Source organism: Manis javanica, chromosome 2 (assembly GCF_040802235.1).
Source record: "Manis javanica isolate MJ-LG chromosome 2, MJ_LKY, whole genome shotgun sequence".
Classification (NCBI taxonomy): Eukaryota; Metazoa; Chordata; class Mammalia; order Pholidota; family Manidae; genus Manis; species Manis javanica.
In genome coordinates this window covers 217,624,825-217,650,856 of record NC_133157.1, presented here as the reverse complement: position 1 = coordinate 217,650,856, position 26,032 = coordinate 217,624,825, and the positions used below count along the sequence as shown (strand labels likewise).

General features: G+C 33.3%; 1 protein-coding gene across 12 annotated transcripts in view; it reads right to left on the bottom strand.

Moving 5' to 3' along the window:
* PHF20L1 (PHD finger protein 20 like 1) overlaps positions 1 to 26,032 on the bottom strand; it is an 85,768-nt gene that overhangs the window by 44,651 nt on the left and 15,085 nt on the right. For 4 of the 12 annotated variants that reach the window (XM_037020719.2, XM_073230156.1, XM_037020715.2 and 1 more), the window contains exons 3-12: positions 22,418 to 22,589; positions 22,191 to 22,275; positions 18,368 to 18,456; positions 17,952 to 18,041; positions 13,578 to 13,785; positions 12,867 to 12,995; positions 7,771 to 7,853; positions 4,012 to 4,264; positions 1,891 to 2,079; positions 1,415 to 1,621 (exon numbers count right to left, since the gene is read on the bottom strand). In XM_037020719.2, the coding sequence (XP_036876614.2) occupies positions 1,415 to 1,621; positions 1,891 to 2,079; positions 4,012 to 4,264; positions 7,771 to 7,853; positions 12,867 to 12,995; positions 13,578 to 13,785; positions 17,952 to 18,041; positions 18,368 to 18,456; positions 22,191 to 22,275; positions 22,418 to 22,589 (1,505 nt within the window). Of the gene's footprint in view, positions 1 to 1,414; positions 1,622 to 1,890; positions 2,080 to 4,011; positions 4,265 to 5,698; positions 7,854 to 12,866; positions 12,996 to 13,577; positions 13,786 to 17,951; positions 18,042 to 18,367; positions 18,457 to 22,190; positions 22,276 to 22,417; positions 22,609 to 26,032 lie in introns of those variants that run through there. The other 8 variants (XM_037020716.2, XM_037020718.2, XM_037020717.2 and 5 more) reach the window with 8 other exon arrangements.

Here is a 26,032-nt window from a genome sequence, read left to right as displayed (position 1 = left end):
GGAGCTGGTAAATAAAGTGACTTCAGAATATGCTATTAAAAACAATTATCCCCAATACTCTTGGCTGCAAATCAAGAAACAGTTTTATGTTGTTCTGCATTTCAGAACTGACTCAATTCAGACCTTCACCCCTCTAATTCCAAATTAGTAATTTACTAGAAAAGCACTTGAAATTACTATGTGCCTTTTTTTGTTATATGTACCCTTTGGTTGAGGTTGAAATTTTATAAAACTTCCCAATAAAACAATGTAACTATACAAAGGAAATACAAATTAATATTCTATTAGATGAAAATATCAACTTGAAAAAAATCCCTCTAAATGGCTTCAGATTACAGTAAGTATCATGAAATCAGCCCAAGAATGTGCTATTGAGCATGGCTGATTTTACATATCAGACTCCCAAAATAATGTTATAACAATTTACATTTAAATTTGGAAGATTCTCTGCATCCGTGGATGTCTTGCTGCCCTTGTCTAGCCTGGATTAATACTTAGTCCATAGGCACACACCTGATCATCTGATCATCTATATTTGCCTTCTTACAGCACTAAACTATGTTTTCTACCCTTATCTTGCATCTACCTACCACTTCAGCATTTTATTAAAAATAAAAATAATAATAATAGTAGGAGAAATGTGGGATCAACATATAGATCAAGCACAAAAATCAAACGAATATTCATATTTGACCTGATTGTTTATAGGTCATATTGCATGATCAAAACCGAAAGTTTCTGTGATGACTGCCCTTGTACTGTTCACCATGTAAGAATTTATTCACTATGTAAGAATTCGTTCACCATGTAAGAACTTGTTCGTTATGGTTCAGAAGATTGGAGACTGACGAGAATTAGGCTTGAGATGGATTAATGATTGTACATTGAGCGTTGACCCCCCTATACTGAATTTTATTGTTGTTAACAACCATTTGATCAATAAATATGAGAGATGCCCTCTCAAAAAAAAAAAAAAAAAAAAAAAATTTGGAAGATTCTCTCTCACAATATGGGATTATAGTTAAGAAAGGTATATAGTTAAATGTAAACCAAGTGGTTCTTAAATATTAAATTCTATTAGAATCCTTAAACCTAAGTATTGATCCCATTAAGTATTTTCTGGTATCAAAACCAAGAACTTCTGTCATTATATTTAGTTTCAACAACTACTATTTAGTAGAAATAGGACAGAAGAAAGAAGTAGGGAGAAGGAAGTAGAGTCACAAAGTAAGCAGCCCAGGAATATGACAGTAAAGGGTAGCAGGAAAGCGCTCTCAACTGAGAAACCCTATCTCCACAGATGTTCCACAGAGTAATTAAGACAAGGAATTAGTTAAAGTAATGTAACTACGCATCAAAATGTTTCTACCCCATGAACGCAAGCCTAGGTACTTCTAAAATGAATGTTTTTTACCTGATACTGTTGGAGCTCCTCTTCCATCAGTTATTGCTTTGGAAGAAGGATTTGTAAGCGTTTGGGTATCTTCTTTTTCTGCCCTGGGACATTCATTATGGGAAGAGGGATCTGGCGCTAGTGGCACTGTAACTTCCGAACCACGACTTAAGTCAAGAGGGAGACAGGGTCCCAGCTTCTCAAGTGACAAATGTATAACATCAGGCACTACACAAAACAAAGAATGTAATATAATATTAACATAGATAAACTGGCTCGTTAATATCAAAGTGCATTAAAATGTTATATAATTAAGCAGTGCCTGGCACAAAGAGGGCATTCAGTAAGTATCTGTAAAATAAATGAAGTGCTTTTAAGTCCAAATGATGTTAAGAAGGAAAAAGCAGAAATTTCTTAATATTTTAATAGTCTTTCTGTCTTAGTGTTTTCTTACTCTTCTTTTATGTTTGGTTCTATAGGAAATCAATATACATTACCCTCTGGTACTGAAGACTCTGGCTGATTCTGAGAACTGATGGAGAACACTTTCCCACCAGTGGCTGGAGAGGGAGGAGAAACCTTTTCTACAGAGTCATCAGGCATGGGTAAGGTGGCTAAACGCTGAGATCTTCTTCTCCGCTCGCTATGCTTGAAAGGTCTAGGGGGGTTCACAGGCTGCAGAGAACCTAGAAAAAGATCCTCAATGTTCACGAAGCAGATACATGCCAGGATCATCTTATAATATTTAAGGAGATAAATGGGAAACACGATTCAAATTCTGCCCTCTGATGCTGTAAGGTATCCACAAGGAACAGCATGTTCCAAAAGTAATCAAAGGCAAAAACTGTGCCCTCACTCACAAAAACGGCTAACCAAAACTTCTAAAATCTAAAGCCTACTACAACCAGAAGAAAATAACATGGAACATTAATTTCAGGTAGCTTCCCATGTGACAGACTACAGTTAATTCTGTAATTGCAGATTGTTGTGTACTTGCCATTCTTCCTTTGGGAAAATAGTCTTTGTATAGCCAAAGATTTTTTTTTTCATTTTCCATATATATATATATATATATATATATAAGTATATATATATTTATATTCCTTTGCTATATTACAAATCCAGAAACTCTTAAGGAAAAGAAAAAAGGCAGGGGGCATAGGTGACAAAAATCTGACAAGCATTGTAGAGTTAGTGTTTTACTTGCCAAAGTAAAACTAATATAATTTTATCCCACCCTCATTCCCCCTAATGGATTTTTATAAACATATATTTGGGCCTGATTCATTAAAAAAAATTGAACACAAATAGCTTCAAATATTTACATTATGGGCAAATATTGAGGATTTTAAAAGAATATGACACTGATCTTGCAATCATGTGTTTCATTTTTTAATAACTAACTTGGTGAGTCATTTAAGCATCTTCTAGCTGTGCAACACAAAAGTATGGAAATTTTCTGCCTTTTTTTTTAACCTTTAGTTTTCTTTTACATGGCATGTAAACAAGTTTGATTATTCAGAATACGTAGGATTACATTAGGCCAATATATTCATGTTAATTTAGGAGGAGGAAATGTGTGGTCTAACGAGTATTTAAAAGTAATTTTACAAAAACCAGAATTACTACTAATGACATTCTGTCATGACAAATGTCACAATGAAGCTTATGAGAGAACAACTGAGTTTTTCTATTCATATTCTTCCTACCCACTTATTAAAAAGAGTAAGACCAAAACAAAAAAAGTATCAAAATCTGATCAGAAATTGAAAATTACGGTTTTGTAGAAAATATGGCAACTGAATGGAAGAGGAGGCTAACATATTTGACTGATCAAGGTCTTCTCAATGCCCATGTTTCTATTGTTACGGAAGAGTTCATAAGGAAATGTGTCATATTCATTTACTAATCAGGTTACTAATTCATTTGTTGTATAAACAGCAGAGGAAAAGTATCTTACCCAGTGACTTTCAAGGTAACTATTTTTCATGTCTCTTAGAATATTAATATAAGAAACACAGGGTCAATAGAAACCTTGTCTTCTATATACCCAAACCCATGTTGAAAGGCTATTTTTAAGAAGACTTAACTCTCAAAAGCTTTGTGATACTGAAATAGTAAAATCTAGAAAAAACGAAAATCAAGGAAGCATTCACCCTCCATTAAGATTAAACTTCAGTTTGCACTCTACATCCTAGAATAAGAGTGAAAATGTATTGCAGAGGGAAATTCAGACAAGTGGAGACAATAATCAAATCTATCCATAAGAAGAGTCTTAGGAATGAGGAAAAATATCCACCATAGGACTTTTATGTCTTTTTTTTTTGTAATGAATCAGGCCTTTCATTGTGCTTGGATTTATTAAATAAGGAGAGTCAGTGGAATTTGCATTATTAAATTGTAAGGTTTCTCAACCAGCAGTACAGTCTCTGTACAATAAATCAGTCAGAAATGTATATGGTTTTTGCCCCTGAAATAGCTTCAAGCCTTGCCTATCATATGCACTTAAGTTGGAATTTTTAAAAAGCAACTTCATAAAAATACAATATAACTACAATCAAACTGTTTTTAATGTATCTTATAGGATAAGTAACTATTTTTTAAAAATCTGTGCTCACTAGTTTTATTTATCACTGAAGAAGAAAGCTGAGATACAAGCGTCAAATCCTCGACTTGTATTAATTCTGGGGAAAGTGGTGATTTAGGGGGTTTTATACACCCAGAAGAATCTCCAGATTCATGTTTGCATTTCTTGCTGCGAGCCTTCCCTGAAGACAAAGTTGAGGATAACAGTGCAGGTTTCTGAGTGTTGGCAGAACTGCTAATGTCAGCTTCATTTTTTTTCTGACTTTGAGGTTTAGGTGAAATCGCCTGAATAAATAATAAAAAATTGATATTTTTATTTTGGTTTCTTCATCTTTGTTCTTGTATTCTATTTTGATTGTTAAGCAACTTTAGTATCCAAAAAACATTGTTAAGCAACATATAACATTTCTATTACAAATGAAAAACCAAAAAGAACCCCACAAATTATTAACTAAAAGTTGAATAGGCTGTCTTTAATGGGATGCTGTCAAATTTTAATCTAAATTTGGTTTTTTAAAAATACATTCTTCATAATATTCTCAGAATGTGAAATGTTATCTTACTTTTCGGTATTAAAGTGAAATATACCTCTTTTGAAATCATTATTATCAATGATATTAATAAGAATTATTTAAATAAACACTTTCATGTTTTAGAGCATTAGAGGAATATATTTAAGCCTTTGACTTTCATATTTTTTATCAGATAATTTTCTTTATCAAGTTGAAGGCAGAGGTCTAAATAGACAGCTTCCCTTTAAAGAAAGATCTCAACAGGAAAACAATGACCAAATTAACGAAACATTATCTTTAACTCATTTTAGTGCTGAAAGCTGGTTTCATAAGCATAATGCATCATGAAATCAAAGCCACCAGCAATACTGAGTTAAGAGACTAAAAAACAATACAAAACAAGCAACAACGAAAAAAAAAAAGGAGTAAAACCAAGTGTAAGTTAAAAACATTGGATTTAAAAACAAAATACGTCGCATTCTTAGATGAGAGTTTTTACCTTCTTCCTGCCAACTGATACTTTTAAAAAAAAATCAGAACTTTGTCAGTTCTCTCATAAAGAATATCTTTATTCATTTGGCAGTAAAATTTCCTACATATATAAAAATATATGTGAATGTGTCCACAGACAACAGAGAATAGCCACATTAGATGGATTTGCAATCTATATAGTGTTGGAAAGCCTATACTGTATCTCCTTCTGACATAGGCAATGGACAGCAAAATATGATAACACTTGTTTAAAATCTACACAAAGACAGGCCTCTATAAAGAATCAAATTGCTAGCACTATGAACAACATGCTTGTCCCCAAGAAACCTTTTTAGTTCCATATATTTTGTGAGGAATGACCATCAGTCTGCAGTCTCCAGTTTTCTGGAATATGAAAGATCATTGTCTGGGGAGCAATCAGCTTCTGTTCCCACTAAAATACAAGGTGCTCAAATTTTGGTGGGGGAAAAATGGTGTATTATTTGGTATTATGTATGGTACCTCTGAACGCTCTAAAGATGGCATGTTGACATACCATATAAAAGGGCTGGTGTCAAGTGTCCCATTCATTCAGTTGTCATCATTTCTATACTTGAATTTACTCATTACACATGTGTAAGTGCAGATTAACCATCTGAAAAGCTACTCCATAAATGGAAAGGATTCCTAAGCTTATTATTAAAGGTGTTGCCAGAAAAGTAATTAGAGCCATTACTTGTAAATAAACAATTTTATTGTTCATCTTCACATATGTGAGAGACATCACTACAGCATCCATTACTCTCATTACAAAGTTATAAAACAAGGTTTTAAAACTTAAATTAATATCTTGATAAGGTGCTTAACTTCTAAACAAGGACAAATTAACATTTTTAAAAATTTACTGAATTATGCATCTAATGCAGGTTTTACCCAAAAGTAAATATAACATGACAATCCCTAATACAATTATATGACCTATAATTAATAATCTGAAAATAGGGGGCTCAAGACCACAGAGACTGAATTTTTTTTAATGTAAATAAAATAAATCCATTTGCACAGTAAGGTCTGGCTATAGACTTATTATAAATCTATGTCATGAGTGACATTATTTTTACTCATTAAGACAACAGAGGTTAGTGACAATCAATACCTCTCCTTCAAACTATTGTTAATACCAACTGAGATGTAATTCAGAGTTCTATAACTCGGCTTTTTAACTCTGAAGCAGGGCAAACACTTAGCATAAAAATTAAGAGTTTGGTTACAAAACACTTCCACATTGAAATCAACCTGAATGACAAATAAATTAGGGAACAGCATTACGTTCCTTAAATAACTAAAATAGTTTACAGTTTTCATTAATGATCACTGGTCTCTTTGTTACAAAACTGGCAAGGACTCTCAAAAATGTTTTAATTATGCAAATAGAAACAGCCGAGTCAGTCAATTTTTCTTTCCTTTTTACCTCAATTTCAAAATGTTTTCTGTACTTCTCTCTGAAATGGGCACTGCCCTCTCCACTAACTTCCGCACATAATAAGTAATTTTCACAATCACATTTACCTCAGCAGGATTGTGCATATGAAGATTGACATTGTAATGAATTTTCCAGAAACATTTTATTACCCAAGTCCCTGATTTATTGCATTCTGAGAATATCATAAACACTGGTGAAAATACAAAATACTGTTATTTTATCTGGGACATCGAATATAGTAATACACAGTAAAAAAGTTACTTAAAATTTGGTTGATACACTGACAATAACGGCAAAGACTTAACCGTTTGATGATCACAGAAAATCAGAAAGTATGATTCACTGACATTTTTCATCAATTTAAAAGACCATTGATTTAATACAACATTAATGGACTCACTAAAACAATGTACTGTTACCAAATCAGGCCTTAAATAACCCTGAAAAACTCAATACAATATCAATTAAATTTGGACGATTTTTTTTAAATGCATATAGATAAGAGCAAAATATACTCATTTTAAAGTCTTCTTTATTAGACTACTAATAAAGAAATTTAAAATAATACAAAAGGGATGTATTAAAACTACATTAAGGCTCAGATTTTAAAATAAGGGAACCAAAGAAATTCAGTTATGGCTATTACTATGTTCTTATAGTCTTACAGTGCCCAAGAAGTTAAGCCCTTTAGAGAATGTAAAAACATGCACAGTTCATTATGTACAGGTATTATGGGAATCTGAAGGTAGCCAAGGCAAAATCTAGCAACTGCAACCTTCACTGTTAAATTCCTCTATTAGGTGGTTTAAAGACAGACCCTTAATAGCTTTTTAAAATTCTTTTTTTGTAGTTATTAAAATATACATCCTAGCAAAAATGTATGGCTCATTGATCAATTCATAAAACACATAGTCTAACAACACCAATTGTTACAATATAAAAGAAACTTCTTTCAAAAGAAGCTTTATTAGATGTCAAAAACCCTGTTTTAACTCACAAATGAAAAGTATTTGTGTAAGGGTCTTTTTGTAAGCTAGTTAAAGGTGATCTAGCTATAAGCTTATATACCCTGGGATGTCTGTCTCCAGGCCTTCAAATGTTGGAGACAAAGGCTTTAATGCCAGTCTATTGAAAACAAACACTAATGAAATTTGTGTTTTATTTGTATACCTTGTAGAAGGCAGAGCTAAAAACATATCATCAACTAATTAGCTTCCTATTCCCATATCTGACCAAAAGGGCAATTTCAATTATGTGGATAATATAGCTCCGTGATCATTCCAGTTGGGAACCTTGAAAAAAAATCAAATGCTACCATTTCATACCTGCTCCAGCATTGGAGCCGTTTCATTGTAGTCTTCTTTTTTTTCAGCACCATCCACCCCAACAGCTTTGGATGCCAACAAACCTTGAGAAAAATTGTACAGAAATTGCTTATTAGAAAAATACTTTCACCTTAATTAACTTCTCAAAAATTTAAGAATTGAAATCCTCCATACATTTTAATGTATAGAAAAAATATTTTCTCAAATATTTACATGTCAAAAATACAAACATCCTTAATAGTGACTCAAGGGACTGAATTAGAACTTGAGAGGTGCTTACACAGTTTAATTATCCCAAAGATATCCTTTAAAAACCACACATGTAGACATTTATTCTGTAAAAATTTAAACTTCTATGGCTTAAGGTCCAGAAACCTAGGATGGCTTAGATTGTTAATACTCATAACATGGGCTTTGTTTATACAACAGAAATATAGAATATTAAAATATGAGAAATCCTTCCAAACATCTAGAATATAAAATTTTTAATTTCACTCAGATCCTTTCACCTAAGCTTTACCAATTTATCTCTACACCCAATTGCAGGTTATCTTCTTACAAAAGTGCTGAATACACTGATGATACTATTTAAAAGGAAATTCTAGAAATGATGAAATAATCCAGGAGTTCCGATTTTCTCCAATGCATACCACTAACTCTCAATTGGAGAAGAAAGAATATTTTATCTGGAGAACACATAATTAACTTTATGAGACAGTAAAACTCTGCTTTAATTTATAAATTAAAGGCATTTACTTGGTCAAGATTCTTTGCTAAGCACCTGATAGTACCTTCAATGAAGCCAAGTTTATAACCCTTGCATAATAATAAATTTTGTTTTTGCTTATGGCCAACAGGCACATAAAAGGTCACCAAAATAATTTCTGTGTCATTTCAAAGTGAGCCACATAAAACCTTTCCTTCAAAGGAGGACTGTTTAATAACTGATAACATAACAGTAAACTCACCACAGCAGTACCACCTATATACACTAGCTTATTTAATACGCGGGAAAGAGTGCCCCAAAATGCCACATAATTTCAAGCTATCCAAGAAGCAATATCTCAACTTTTTCAGATAACTATCTCAAAGAAAGATATTAAGCGGCTGAAGTAGGACTTCAAATATTAAACCTGTATTCTTAAAGCGGTACTAGAGTCAAGTGTTAAATTAGACAAAAACTACCTTTCCGTTATGGGAAAGCTGAACATCTAGCACTTGGAATTGTTATTTAAAATAGAAAAGGCGGAGTGTAAAACAATGACTTACTTTATCAATAATGGTTATTAACATTGATATCAAATTCTGAGATAACAAACCACACAGTTAAGTCTCAAACAAAATCAAATTGATTTAAATGGGAACATATACATAAATAATCTTACAAAAATAGTTTATAGACCATAAATTCAATCCTCAATATATAAATGTAACTTCTGTAGTGATTTTTAGATAACTGAAAAAAGATGTAGCATGGAATATTTCTTTAACATTAAAGACTACATTCACTAGGTCTTTCTTCTCTAGCTAATATTTCTGAGACTCAATACTACCAAAACCAAAGGTAAGTGATCCCCAAGTTGTTCTTTTGCAGGGAACTGAGTAGAGGCTCCACTTCGAAGGGCTATGCAGACAGGACAAATATTTGCTATTCAATCTATTAAATTATATCTTAAATTGTGTTTTCTTTCATATAGGTGGTATAATCGTTTTTAAATCTCATCAATTGATGAAATAGATCGCAAACCACAAAATTAAAAATAAGATACTACAAGTTTTAAAAGAAACAAAATAATTCAGCCATACTCTGTGAATTTAAATTAGGTATTATAGACCCAAATAATTAAAAGCAATCCCCAGTTAATGGTTTATGAAGGAAATAAAAAAGCTTCAAAATGTTCTTATAAAAAGTAATGGCGCATTTAATAAAAACTACATAAAATTAGATTAGAAAATACAAGTTATATAGTGAATTCAAAACCCTCAAATATGAACAACAGAAAGCTTTTCATACTTTATATGCACACTATCTTACAAAAGAGATAACAAACATAAACAAAAAAGGGGACAAAAAATAAAATGTCTTTGAGAGGACTATGACTACTGCTACCTTGATAAGCAGCCAAAAATCTGTTATCTTGTACCTATAGAGTAATTATCTTAATAAAATGCATTATGCAGATTCAAGAAATGATTTAAATATCAGGTAGAAGGATATTGAATATTCATGAGTACCACCCACAAAGTTACAATTAAAATACTCAACTTCAGCTATAAAATATACATTTGGTCTCTCATGGCCAATAGGACTAAAGAGAACAGAGAGGGCAAAGCACCTTGGACTGACAAAAGTGTGGAAAGAAAGAGCAAAGTGGTGAAATTTGTTGTCTACTTTTCATTTAAGGATTCCAAAAGACAATATTCTTGCTGGGATAAAAAAAATCAAGTATTATTGATATTATTATCAATAACATTACAGGCCAACTCAAACCTCTTGAGTTTTAAAATTATTTTAAAAAATTTTTAGGTTACATAAACATTTCTAAGCTGGCTGAATTTCGAAGAACTACAACTATTGGAAACATACCATTTACCAACTGCTGATGTTTTTCTTCTTCCCTTAACAACCTGTATCTTAAAATCTACTCAAAGTTGCCTGCATTTTGCTTGCAAATTTGTCCCAAAGTATGGACTCATTTCTCTGGTAAACTGTCCATTCTAAATCAGTATGCATAAAGCATATAACTATCCATAAAGCACACTGCATAATAAAAAATAGTGCGACTCTGGAAGAACATATATAGTGCACAACTATATCAATGTCTACTTATTTGTAAACTTTGGAAATAGCCATCCCATATTTCCTGAGCAGAAAATCAGGTTTAGAATCACTGCAGAGTGTGTATATGGGGAAGAGAACTGAAAGACAGTGAATAAATATATGAGTTAAATCTATCCAATGGTTGGTCCACTTATTTTCAGCTACAACTATTTAAAGCATAAATAAAATAGAGCAGGAGGAAATATATCAGAGCAAGCTGAGATGCTGCCATGATCATAGTCTTATTCCTCTCCACAGTAAAGGGACAAAAAGACACATGTAAGTGAGCTTGACAAATATAAAATACACTGTGATTCCATAACAAAAATCACTATTTTATAGTATTTCTCATCTTTTTATGGTCTACAAATGAAGTTTACTGAACAGAGCAAGTCTGAGTTTCAACTGCTGAAGCCAATCTATAATAGCTATTGTCTTTTTGCATGACATAATTGTAACATGAAATCACAAACAGATGCAGAGATGACCTGAAAGGATTATCATACATTTAAATCTTCTGGGTAAAAAAAGCAAAAAAGTCATGATTTCACATTCATAAAGTCCTATTCTTTTCTACTGCTGCCAAATTATCACTTGTTCATTTGAGATTCCCAAAGGGATGTGAGGGCCACATTCCTCCACACAGAAGGCACGGGGTGTTACTAAGCAATCAGCATTAGAAATTCCTTGAGGCACACAGTAAAATGTGTTTTTCCCTACTGCTGTCTTTTCAAGGCCATGTGGAGATACTGCGTCATTGTGGACTGAGCGTTTTCTTTTTTTTTTCACTTCTTTAAATGTTGAGCTTGAACTTTTCTCAGTAAGGCACGTTTAAGAGTACATTGACTGAACCTAAAATCAGGTATCCCAGATAGGAAAAACTGTGATGCTGGTGAGATGGTAGTTATATCACATCAGTGTCCCTTCCATCTTGCTTGGTTGGTCTTGGCTCCTCCAACAATGTTGTTTCAATCTTGGTGTCACAGAGTTAGAAATGCTATCCCACTTCCGCCACAGTGTGGAGCACTACTTCCCATTTTTCTAAGGCAAAACTGAAATCTCAAGTTGCCTTTGTCACAATCACCTGGACAACATTTTGGCTTTCTCCAAAGGTAGTAAGTCTCTAAGCAAAAGGTGGAATGGGTAAACTGACTTGAAATATTTCTTGTCCTGGGGCCAAATACAACCCTTACCAGAGAAAGGTACAAAAAATAATATTAACACATGGAAAAAGACTAAATATTTTCACCTGTTGAAACCAATGATAATCACTTAGATGACTAATATAATAACCATGGTTCTAAACAACCTCAACGGCAGAATTGTCTTTCAGTGGGCTTCTACCCCTCAGAACATGATCAAATGTTTAATTTATATTCATTCTTAGATCTGACAATGAAACTAAGCTTCTTTAAATGACTTGAAAGAATGCCAACAAAGGTTTATATAGCTTTATTAGGCCAAAGGCCCTAAAAACCATTTTTCCTTAAAATGAGAACATATAACTAAATAATTAAAGTATCTTAACTCTGCTTTTGAGATATATTCAGAAAAATAAAGTATGTTTACAATTTCTTTGAAAGACTAGAGTCATTAGGCTGAACAGACACTGGAGGTGATAGGGCCTAGTATGACTGGCCCCAGCTCTTAATGCCGAAATCCCTTCTTCTACAGACACTAACCAGGCTAGGATTTTCAGTATTTTTTTAATCATACTAACACTCTACTTCCTAAATTACAAGAAAGCACAGAGAAATGAGACCAGATTCTAAAGACCAACCTGAAGATAAGGATAGAAATTTAAAACACATATAGAAGTGCTTTCACATTGGCAATTAACAGATTCAGGAACTGAATTTAATTCAGCATTCATCTTCCCAGCCATATATGGCACCATTTTTCATGAGTCTGGTCAAGAGTAAGAATGTTTGTCATACTTAGAACCTCAGACACTGTGTCACCACAGGTTGACAAAAGCTAGTAATTCAGTTCTTACAGAAACTACTCCTACCACCAAGATGATTTAAAAACCATGGAATTTTATAATATTTGATCCTATCAATCCTCACAACATCCCTGTGAGGTAGGTAGAAAATATGTGTTATTTTCCACATTTCAGGAAAGAGAAAGCTGATAGTGAAGAACCATAAAGTAACTGTCTTTCTTATTAACCAGCTTGTTACACTAACCAAAAGACACATTTTGCTTTATTAAAAATAAACTACTCTCAAGTCCAACCCTCCTTTCCCTCCCCAAAAGAATCATTGTAGTTTACCAGTAATCTTGTTAAGTCGAGCTCTCTTTGCCTGAAATGAGTTGCCTTGATTATTTTTCCTCTTGTTTGATAATGTGCTCTCTGGCTGTGGAAAGATCATCTTTGGAACGTTCTCTACATGAAGTCCTACTTTTAATAGAATATATATATGAGAGTTTATCTAGAATTCAAAGTCAAAACACATGAATTTCTTTTTTAAATAGCAAAATAGTAAAAATGCTTTACATTTAATTTTTTAATCTAGTGCTTAACACAGAACTTTAAAAAACACAAATCTCTCCAGACTGATGTATCAGAAATTAAAAATTACTAAGCAGTTACTTTTTTTAGGAACGAAAAGCAGGAAGAGAATGACTTACTGCTTTTTCTGTATGATATATTGAAATACATGCAGAAGTATTTAAAAGATTAAAGAAAAAACACAAAATAAACAAACCGAAAACCTGAAACCTACTACCAAAAACTTAAAAATCAATCTCTCAACTCATTTCTTTTCAAGAATATTGAGGGCATCCATTAGCAAGTACCCACATTAGACCATCAGTCTTCAAATCTGTAAGATGCTAAAAAAGTTAACCATCATATTATGCTAGGAAAAAAGCCTAATAATTTAACTACATGTTCAAATTACAGGTAGCCAAAGGGTTTGACTTATTCACTGTGTAAGTTTACCACTGCCATAAGGAAAGAACTTAAGAATGTATTTTGTACCAAATGTTTCACTAGATGTGGGCAGATCTTCCTTCTTCTCAACTTCTGGTATGGCTATGGAAGTTGAAGTTTCTTCCTTCTTTGAAGGGACTTTAAACCATTTTCTCTCATCTTTATCTTTATTGCTGTTAGCGCTGGTTCGAGGTTTGTTCCCTGTTTTATTCTTGGCTGCAGCTGCAGCAGCTGCTTTCACTAAAGCTATCCAATCCTCCAAGGGAAAAACACAAAACATGTGAAGCATTAAAAATTAATCAAAATTTAATCACACTAATGAGCAAAAGCATGTATCACATTTTCAAAGCTACTTTTATACACACACAAATATAAAAACTGAACTAACTATATTTACAGGGTAAACTGACATGGTAGACTGTCAAATTTAACAGTCTAATGGGTTAGCTGGATTATATAACCTTACATAAAACAGGAAAATACACAATAACAAATATTCCTTTGATATATTTTCACAGGAATAATATCTAAAATAACAGAGAAGCCTATGACAAATAAGGATATTCCATGATATTGGGCCTTAATTACTTGACAGTTTAAATGTCAAGTTGCATTTCTGTAACACAACGGACTACAAAAGAAAAAAGAGAAAAATGTTTATGTTGCAATTCTGCAAAGATTAAAAGAAACATATTCCCACTGAGCAAGTTACTATTCCTTATTAGGAAGAATATGTACCACTCAAAGTATAGTCAATTTCATAGCAATCAAGGTATGATTTTATTAGTTTTTAAAGCTTTCAAAGTTCAGCTACCAATTTATCACAACAGCTTCATATAACCAGTAAAAGAAAAAAGAGTTACTTGTCTTGACCAAGGTAAAGTACACACCGTCAGGCTCCAGATTAATTTCCCTCTCTCTACAGCTTACTGTGTCTGTATTAGTTACCACTTTTCTGAGGAGGGAATATTTATTTTTCTTGTGCTCATTTTTTGTTTGTTGTTAAATAATTTTTACTCCTTTTAATGAAAAATGCTTATTGTAAAAAAAATGGAAAGATGAAAAGAAGTGGTGTTAACATTTAAATCTGAATAATCAAAAAGATTTTTTCAAAACAACTATTTGTAATATCTCTATAGAGTTATCTTCCACTGAGGCCACTAAGTTGTCAAATAAACCCAACAATTCAGATTCTATCAAAATGCATAATATACTAAATTCTTAGTCCAAGCAACTAAAAACAATTTCACAACATCAAATACACTTAACTCATGGGTTACATAAGCAAACATAGATAATTAAGCAATACAGGCTGATAGCTGCTCAATCTTGAAAATACACGATGAAGACAATAAGCCATCAAAAACAAACAAAATCTATGTCTCTCTCTCCCCAGTATGATTGAAATAAACTGAAAACATCATATGACTGCACCTAACACATTCGTTCACCAATCTTCTATTGAATAACATGCTACATGTGCCAGCAAGTATGCTAAGCATTAATGAGACAACAGCTGATAAAAGACGCTGCCTCGAAGCCCCAGGAACGCACTGGCCCTGCAGTGACCACATCCTTGTTCCTGCCTAGAAGATACCCAGCATCCAGCTTTTCCACTATTTTAAACTATGTCCCTAGTACATGTCTTATTAGAAAGTGAATTATGACAAGGTGGTGTCATGGGGTTTATATCTCTAGTTTGCAAACCAAACAAAAAACAAAGCAAAAACAGATGCACCAGTATTGTCCAACCCCAGTTTTACTTAAAGCCATCTTCATTTTTGGTCCTGACTGTAAGGAAATAAAATTAACTGCAAGACAATGTGACAGCAGACATAGTGGAGGAATCAATAGAACAGCACAAGAGAAGAAAAAAGAAAAGATTGACTTAAGATAAAGACCAGTGGAAGACTTCAGGGAAAAACAATAGATGAGCTGAAACCCTGAAGTAGCAATTGGCTAGGAAAAAGGGCAGAGGAAAGGAGTAAATGGGCACTCCATGCAAAAGGAAAACAACTTAAGACATGGCAGTCAAAGTGCACATAAAATGGGAAAGAGGGGTCTAGGGGTGAAGGAGCAATCTGGACAGCTCAAGTATGGCAGAGCTGAGCCTTGAGACTGACATTTAATAAAGAAAGCAAGCATCACCAATGAAAAAGACTGATAGGGAACAATCAACAAAGCAAAAGAGAGCAACAGGAGTAACTACAAAGCGCTAAATTCAACAGAGAACATGTGTTTGCAGTTTTATTAAGAGCAGAGCATTTAATTCTGGGTTCCACATTGTGGGGACAATTTTAAGTTGCTAGAGAAATGCTGAAAAATGCCAAAGGTAAATTCCATTCCCAATTGTTTTCTATCTCCAATAAAGAGAAAAGTAGGACAAAGAGATTCATGCTGTACCTTTTAAAAGTGAAATTAAATGTAACAAAAAAGTTCTTGATCATATGACTTATTAATCATGGGATCACTGCAGTTGTGTGATTCAAGAATTCCCCCATAATTTTGCTCTCCTATTTTTTAAATAGGAAAGATTCACTATAAAAAACAACTGGTGTGATCCCTCCATGAACTAGGACTAGTGGTAAAGCTCCCTGAAGATAACATAGTACTGCTCCGTAACGAGTAATGTTTGAAATCAAGTGAGTTCAGAGTCACTCTGCATATTACAGTTGAGTGAAATTTTAAGTAAATTCAGTCACTCAATTCTCTAAATTCAGAAGTCATCAACTATGGAATAGAAATATAAGCCATACCTACGTCAAAGGATCTGCTATGAGAATTCAAAAAAAACCATGTATGCAAAAAATGTTTTATAAATAGCAAAGGACCTTATACAAGCTAATCTTTCATACTAATAACTTACAAATACAAATTTTCTACCAGCATACTCTCAAGAAGAAAAAAGAACAGGAAAGAGCTATATCATTTCCATAATGCATTTAGTTGATGCCTTATCCTTTGCTAATTTAGCAAAATTAATTTTACTGTGTATCTTTATAAAGGAATTCTCAAAGTACTCAAAATCTAGAAGAGACTAAGTAGGACTCTTAGCACTGTCCATGCAACACCTGATTAATGTATTTCCTAGATGAAAACAAGTAAAAAACTTGTTGGGAAAAAGACACTCGTAAAAGGAAAACATTTCATTTAAAAAAATTCTATAAATATTTTTAATGTGCTTAAAATATGTGTGTAAAAATTATAAAGAAAAATGTAAAATTATTTTCACATATTTTCCCATATTTTTATTTACCCACATATTCTTTCAGAGTGGTACTATAGCATTGATTTCAATGTTAACATATCATGGTGTGACTAACATACTTACTAAATACTTATAAAATACTTCCTAAAAATAAAGATCCAATACATCCAATAAATTTATTTTTACAACTTTATCGTTTAACCACAAAGCAAATTAGCTCAATGTCTCACTTCGGAAAAAAAGGAAGATTTATGCTTATCTTTTTTTTTTTAATGCCAATCTCATGAACATTGAAAAACCAGAATTACAAAATAATACTTTTAAAGTAAAAAACAAAATTGAGAATTTTGTTTAAATAAACACGTATATATTAAGTTCCCAATGTTTTAACCAATCTTTCAATGCAGCAACCAAGAAATCACACCAATGAATGCTTAAAAGAACATTTTATTTATACATACAAGTAGGCAGACACAAAGCAATTTCCTAATGAAAAGAACTTCCATTTTAAATTGCTTTCCCATATTAATTGGGAAAAAACTCTTGCCAGCTGGTAGTTTCAAAATGAGTTTTTGAAAAACAAGTGATCTAAACAATCATGCTTCTCAGAAGGTATCAAGAATAGTTTTTTTAATGTGGTGGTCTATATTTCTAGATTACTAAATGTATATACTTGACTGGAGCTGACCGGGTTATTTCAACACATTTCAGGATGAAATTTTTCATTGCTTGGTATGGGATAAATATGTAGCATACATCCATATTAGACATTTTTATAGATTGCTTTCAATTTCTTAAAATTAATTGTAGGTCCAGGTGCTGAAAATCCCAAATAACAGCAGAACATGAAAGAAAATATTTTAAATTTCTACTGGCACCTTTTCTTTCCAGTATTTCAGGAAACATATTCAACCAATGGAATCATGGTTTTAACCTTATCCCAGGGTCTCTTTCAAATGCTTACCGTTCATTCTTGCTCTGAGCAGTGACAAAGCATGTAGTACTACACTGCTTACATCATATGACTCACAGAGCCCTACCTGAAACAGCCTACAGAGTGTCAGGTAAGCGCCTTTTAAAAGAAGATTAATGGCTATGATTTATAGAAGGAAAGAAGAAGATAAGAAACTCAATATAAAATTTTATATTAAAAATTAACTTCCTAAATACCATATACCAGGAAAAACAAAACAAAATTTAAAAAAGGCACTTACCTCACTTCCCATAGACTGGTTACACGATCCAGCTGGGTCGATAGGACAACACCAGCTTAGTGGATGCTGGGATTTCACCTGGAACAGAAACTAGTGACCTATAACTTTAGCAGGTCTAAAACCAAAGAAGCAAAAATCAAGTGTATAATTTATTTTACATTCTAAGCTTCTTTTTCTTGCTGCTATTTGGGGCTATCAGCACATAATCCTACAATTAGTTCACTTTAAAAATGTGTGTGTGTGTGTGTGTGTGTGTGTGTGTGTGTGTGTGTGTGTGTGTATGTATGTATGTATGTATGCGTGTGTGTGTGTGTGTGTGTGTGTGTGTGTGTGTGTATACATTTTTTTTTTTTTTTGATTGGTCACCATTCAAGGAGAAACCCCTTTGGGTAGCTAGGAATGCTGAACACTCTTACCTGCCCCTTAGCATCCTCGGGCATGGCTTTAATGTGCATTCTTTTTAAACAACGAATTACTCCATCATAAAACTGAACTGTGAATGTTCCTGAAATAGGAGCAAGTCAGAATCATTAGGAAATATAGATCAATCTTAAGAAAACACTTGAAATCTAACAAGTAACACCCTGAGAGAAATAAATACACTCTGTCGTAACTGCAAACACACACCCCTGTTAAGGACTCATGCTTATTAAGTTTATTTTCTCTTTCCCTCTAAAAATAACTCTGATTTCCCTTAAAAAGAACACAAATTAAAACCTGATTAACTGAAAGTAAATCTGATTTTTCCTGAAGGATTTTAAATTTTATTTTGTAGTAATTTCAATATATACTTAAATAACATGTCAAATATAAAACATAAGTGACAAAAATAAGGTAATTATTTACAAAAATGCAAAAAATTTCTATAGGAATTAGCATTTGCTCTCTTTGAATGCTTCTTTCCAAATAATGGAGATAAAGATCTGATAAAGGGAAAATATCATTTTCTCAGGAAGGGGTTATCCTTTTGACAATATTAATAATCTGGCAAATAAGAATTAGGTTCACAGGCTTTTAAAAGCTAGGAAATACTTTACAGATTATCTAGATAAAAGTCTTCCTGTTCAGATTAGAACACTGAATTCCAGCGAGGCTAAATGCTGGGTCCAGTTACAGTCAGCTAAGTGCAGTGCAGCCAAAACTAATAACCTCAATCCTTATGCCTTTCCTCTAACTCATTTAGCTCTTAGGACTCAAGATTCTGTTTGCATGACTATCACACGGATTGTTAGAATCCATGCTTTCAAGTCAGCACTATTAAAAAATGTACAGATTACATGGATTTTATACTTTTGAAAATTCCAATGTTTTTCTATTATTTCCTGTACAAATGAGGGCACAGTGCCCCTTTAAGTAAACAGATACTTGACCTTTACAAAAGAATATAAATAATAAATGTGATCATTGGTATTACTGGCTTTGAGGCTGGCACCAAAGCCAATGACATATATGTTTAAAAAAATTTTTTTTTGTAATTTGAATGACAACACTTGATTTCATATTTTTCTATAATTAATGTTAATGCCCAGTATTGCAGATATAAAGATCTAAACCCAAGTTATGAAAAAAACTGATCAGCTGAGTAACAAGGACGTTAAGACACTGGGAAGATTTTAAGAATGCCAAGCCTTACGCACACCTTACACTGCTGCCATCGTCCCTGCACCTGTCCTCTTCCTTCTTCGATATGGCATTCCAGATGAGATCAGGCTCCTCGCTATGGCGACTGCACTCATCCCTCCCTGCTGTTTGTGGCTCCCACTGTTTCCTCTGGTGTGATGCCCTCCTCTTTTCCTCCTTTCCTCCTTTCCTCACTCCAACCCACTCTTCAAGATCGGTGCTTCAACCCCACCCATAACATGAAAAACCTCGCTAACTACTCCAGGCTCCACTGATTTGCCTCCTCTTATCAACTTCTCCAAGACACATTACAAATACCCAAATGTTCACATGTGTTAGTTTTGTTTGGCTTTTGCGGTGAACAGAAGGTTCCTTGAAGGCTTGCTTTGTTTTGGGTTCGGCCTTTTCTGGGGGGAGATGGTGGATGGGCAGGCTTGTCCAATAGGTGCGGCATATAGAATCACAAAATAAATACATCTAGTGGAGATTTTTAATAAACAAATTATATCTGCCAATATTTCACTAAGGACTCACTCAAACTGCTGAAATGGCAGATACTTTAATCAGTATCCTCACTCTTTCACTAATGTAAGCCTAATTTTCCATATTACATGTCCAAGGATAAATAGGATAGAAAAATGAGGGTAGTTTTGTTTCTGAGTATGTTGTATGTGTGCCTATGATGTACGTATACGTGCATACTCCCAATGAGCTTTAAGTATGGAAAAAAGGTCACAAAGCTCTCCACATGTAAATAAACCACTCAATTAAAACAGGGAGCACTGTTTAATTTTGGCATGTTTTATATGGGTGGATCCTATTATCCAACAGAACTGACTCATTATTTCTTCCTTTTGTTCCACAAATTGTTACGGACTGCCTACTCTGTGCTAGACATTGGACTGGACACTCTGTGCTGGACATGGGGAGCCCACCTGTGTAAGACACAGGAACAGGAGCTCCATAAGAGAGTTCTCCAGAAGTGTAGGGAACAAACAGTAAGATAAAGGCTCCACGAGAAAAGAAAAAGTAACTTGCAAACCTAACAACTGAGACGTCCCTCAACTCTTTCTCTAGGAAGGTGACTAATGGTAATAAAACCATTGCCATATTTGTTATTTCAATTCATTAAAATGATACATTGGAATAAAGCCTTTGTAAAGTTGTAATTTCTAACTAAACAATTACAATTTACTTTTTCACACCTAACATTCACTAATAGAACTCTTTTTAAATATTTTCCTCTTCTTTTTTCTTGTTTGTTGTTACTTTAAATCCTCAGCTTAAACCCCTTCCATAGTTCCCATCACAACCAAATAAAATTCAACTTCTTTTTAAATATTTTCTTTTTAAATATTTTCCTCTTCTTCTTTTTTTGTTTGTTGTTACTTTAAATCCTCAGCTTAAACCCCTTCCATAGTTCCCATCACATCCAAATAAAATTCAACTTCTTTAGCAAGACTACAAGACACTTTATATATGGACCCTTGCCTCTCTCTCCAACCTCTTCTCCTTCTGTTCTATTCCCTTTAAAGGAATCCTTTACCCTAGTCACATCAAAGACTTGCTCTTCCTGAAAAGTGATATGCCTCTTTTCTGTTCTTCTACAAATACTATTTCTTCTGCCAGAAAAGTCTGTCATTCTCTCATGCAGCTAACTTGGTCGTCTTTAAAGGAAGGGTCATCTTAAATTCCCTTCCTGCAAAGAAGCTGCCACTCAATGTGTGTTTTTTTTTTTTTAGTAAAAAGAATGAATGAGTGATCAAGTTTAAGAAATAGCTTTAATAAAAAACAAATACATTATTACCAACTTGTAAAATATACTTACAAGTTTTCACAACTATTTTAAATGAGATTTTAAACAAATTTTAAAAACATTTAAGCACATTCCACTACTAATTTAAATATTAATTCTCCTGTCTTTCCAAATTAATCAGTCTACAAAGTTCCTTCTCTTAAATATGTCATCTGTCCAACAGATTTACTCATCTTATGCCACACTGACACACTTGCTTTCTGGGTTATTGCCAATATTTTTGATCAGTCAGTAACTTGTACTCAGTATCAATAGTAGATACTACAAAAAGCTTTGCAAAAAATTAACTCTCAATAATCTATAGAAATTAAGAAAACAGGGGCAAGGGAAAGATGCAATAGAGGAAATCCCCAAAATGATTAAGTTCCATACTTTTTCATCTGAAAATATTGTACTGTATTTTGCTTCCAAGCTGAACTGATTTGAATTTCCCTATATCATTAACTTCTCACACTCTGGTTGATATGCTCATGGGAACAACTTAGCCAACAAGCTGAAAACAAAGTAGAAATAAAATGCATATAATATAAACCTGTGAACAAAAAGCTGAAAAATCTTAAACTATTTACCTCTACTATATTAAGTAGTTTATTAAGCATTAAGTATATCATGTATCATCTTACTCTCTACAATGCATGACAAATGCTCCCAAAAAAAAGAGTATTAGCAAGAAATTCGTTAAGCAAAGTATAAAACAAAGAAACAGCTACATACATTAATACTTAGATATATTAATTAAAATTAGAAAACAGTTAAATTACTATTAATACCATTTTAAATCTCAGATCATTTCAAACACATACCTTCTTTGTTAATTGCTTCAATCTTGGCAGGGTAATAGCGACAGTCTGTCCAACGAGCCAGCACTTCTTCTCCAGCTTTAAAATCCTATTTTAAACAACTTTTAAGGTCAATGCCATGTAAAATAAGTAATCTTTCCTGAATAAAAACAAGCTTTGCAAAACTGATCAGAATTCCTTTTAAAATATATCATTACAAATCAAGCAAAATGAAAAGGCTTGCTACTTACAAAGAAATCTTCTTCATCTTTTAGCCCTTCTTTTCTTAATGCAGGTCTCTCCAGGGGTCGCAATCTATTGCTATCCCAGTAAATCCACTCATCATAACGGTGACTCCAGCGCTCAAAATGGACCAGCATCTTGCCCTCCTCATAGTCAATTTTTTCAATTCGTGATGGATACCTCAAAATTTAAAAAGGAGCTTCGAATCAAGAGAAAATTCTTAGATTTGTTTACACGAAGTATTAACAAGGAGGATTTAACTGAAATACTGCTTACCATTAAAACTAAATAAAAAAATATAGGTCCATATTTTTGAACTACCAAATAAAACAAAGTTTGCTTTACCATTTTTTTTAACGACTGTTCTCAATACCTAGTCTTCTTTTTTTTAATGACTGTTCTCTATACACTGAGAAATACAAATTACTGCACTATTTTGGGAAATAATTTGATAACATGCTTCAAGAACCTTAAACAGATTCCCATTTTTTTGACCCAATAATTCTAATTGTAGAACTACATATACAAAAGAAAATAGAAACCACCTAAAAATATGCCTAGAAAAACTGAAGACTGTCTACAGCTATACAAACAATGGTATATCTACTAAATAGAGTATTATATAGTCTTTAAATGTGGCATTTGCAAAAAATTTATGTGGAGAAATGTAAAAAAGAAGTGGCACAGTGTTCAACAGAATTTTAAGTATGTAAAATAAACTTGTCTAGCAAAAAATACCAACATGTTCATTTGTCTCTATGTAGCAAAAAAGTACTTTTTTTCTATTTTTTATCATATAATTTCCAGTATTTTATAATAAGCATCAATGATTGGTAGGGAAGGCTCAGTTAAACCTTGTATTTAAAAATATAAAAATAACATTACATTGTTCTGTCTTCATGTGTGATGATTCTCCGATGATTAATTCCAAAAAAGAAATTAGTTAACTTGAAACTTTTAGCAAGGAGAGTTGCTTCATCATTCCTAATGTTCTATATTAAATGTTCACACAGAACTCACATTTTCTTAAATATCACTAAATAACCTTAAGAATTCAATAGCAGCACTTAATGGATGATTCAGTCATAATGGTTTATCTCATATTTTTGCTAGGGTTTGATAAATCTGCGATTTTCTTTTCCTTGTGGAAAATTAGCTTTAACTATAAAGCACAATAGAACTTACATAACTGTGAAATTTAGAAATTGGTTCACTACCTGCTTTATAGGTCACTCATACTATTCAAGGCTTTTGACACATTCAGAGGGCCCTGCCTCTTTCTCTAGTATAGCTTCTTTCTTCATTTTGGTTTAATGATACCGAACTACTTGCAATTTCCTCACATTATGCTGTCAAAACATTCCTTCTTTTGTACATTCTGTTCTCTGCCTAGCCTTAGGCTGCCCTTTCTTCCCTTGTATACTCACTATTCAAGATCTGGTTTAATAGGAAGACTTCCCTAAGACCACCACTCCACCCCACCCCACCCCACCCCCACTCTGGCTGCATCCATCTCACCATGACCACCTGTGGGGAAGGTTCCTCAACTGGATGCAGTAGTGTGTTCAGAGCCCTTGAAACATTAATGTGTGTGACCCAAAAGAGGGTCCTATCGTCAAATTAACTAGGAAAATACTGAACTTTAAAAAGTTAAACTGCTTTCTTTATTGAAAGAATTCTTGGTCCCTTAACAAGATTGAAATAAAACATTCACTATTACCAAACTTGGTGTAGTAACCCTTTCATTATGGAACATTTCTCATATTTCTCAAGAAAGTAGAGATCTAAGGAACATGATTTAGAAGCATGTCTGGCCTGTGAGCTTCAGGCAGTAACTGAGTCATGTCCATCTTTGTATCCCTCAGCATATAGCGCCATAACAGGCACACCCTGGTCACTCGGGGACTGATTAGCATGAATAAGAGGTGATGTGATAGAAAGAAAATCTGCATACTTCTTCACAACTAAGAAGGCTGTCATCCCAATCATAACCTTAGGTCAGGTCTTACTTTCAGTCTTTTTTTGGAAAATGGGTGTGGGTGAGGAAACATTGTTAAAGAAAGCATGTAAGAATAGAAAACCTAGTGGATAAACATATGCCCTGAGGTGGACACGCGGACCCCACCCATTTACAATAAATGCAATAACGCTTGCCTTTTGTAGTATTGTTCTGACTAGGTTGTGCTGCTGTGCTGTGGTTTTTAAAACATAAAAATTGTCAGTAGCATTAAGGGAAGGCTAGAAATGGAGGTGTCCTTTATTTTTCAACATTCACTAGCCACTTAACTACTATAAAGACATTTTCTATTATAAAAATTGGTAAAATTCTTTCTAACCACGCATGTTTATCACAATCTTTTTAATTTTGAACAAAAAATTAGAGTTTAGTCTCTCAGTTCCTTCAAATTCTAAATGTACAGAACTCTCTTTACTTGGACATTTCTCAAAGTGAGAATAGTCCACAGAAACAGAGTCAAACACATTTTTATTTTCATAAAATGACTGAAATCAGCCAAGAATCAGAATCTGAGTTCAAAAAATTTAAATCTGGATTGGATTTTTAAGTAACTTGTAATATTCCTAAAATATTTCAGATTCTGTTCGTTGACAGGATGCCTAATGCAACAACCAGACTAAAAATTATATTTTGGAGAACTTCTTCAAGATAATTGACAGAATGTTATACTCTTCACATAAATATTTAGAAATTGATAAGGTAAAATTCAGATGAAGGCCTATAGTTAAAAACGAGTAACATGAATTCCCAAGATAAACTATGTTAATTTTTATAATGTTTACTAATCAAATTTTGAATCTTAAAGGTGTTTTCCTAAATATTACTTGTCAAGAGTGTCCAAATTTCTGTTCATTCATTCGTATGTTTGGGCATCTAGTAAGATTAAGGCATTTGCTAGGCACTGTTGGTAGGTATAAAGGAAACAAAAACTCCAACCTTCAAGAGGCTTAGCTTGCAGTCAGATGACAGAGAAAAGAAACAGAATATTTACTAAGAGTCACATGTTTGTTATGCTCTATGTTCTTTTCTTACTGACTATCAACTGTTCTTTATATACCTTATCTCATTAGATCCTGGTAGCCATTCAGGGTACAGATATCACAGTTCCCATTTAACAGATGAAGACTGTCTAGGAGGAGACATGTGATAGAATATTCAAAGCCCAATGTAACTGGCACAGAAACCTATAGGAGAAATGGGATGAGACCCGAATCAAAGTAGGTATATCATATTTAGTAAACTGGTAAGTATATACAAAAATTTTATATAAGATGCTATTAGTAGTAGTTCAGAGCAAACTGGAGACTTCACTGAAGGTCCTTGGGAGACATAATCTATGTTGGTCTTACAGGATTTCTAGGATTTAGACTTAATGAACATGGTACAAAGGTAAAGTATATACACTTTCATTTATTCCATCAGTGTTTATTTACTTAACACTATCATGTAATTCAATGTGAGACAAAGACAGACAATGAAGATTCAGAGACAAACAGAATGTGGTTTCTGTCCTTAAAGACTTCAGAGACTGGAGGGGTTCTTTAAGGAAACAGTTCCCCTTGGCCAGACTACATGACAAGTAGTAAGGCGAATAAAGGAAAACAGC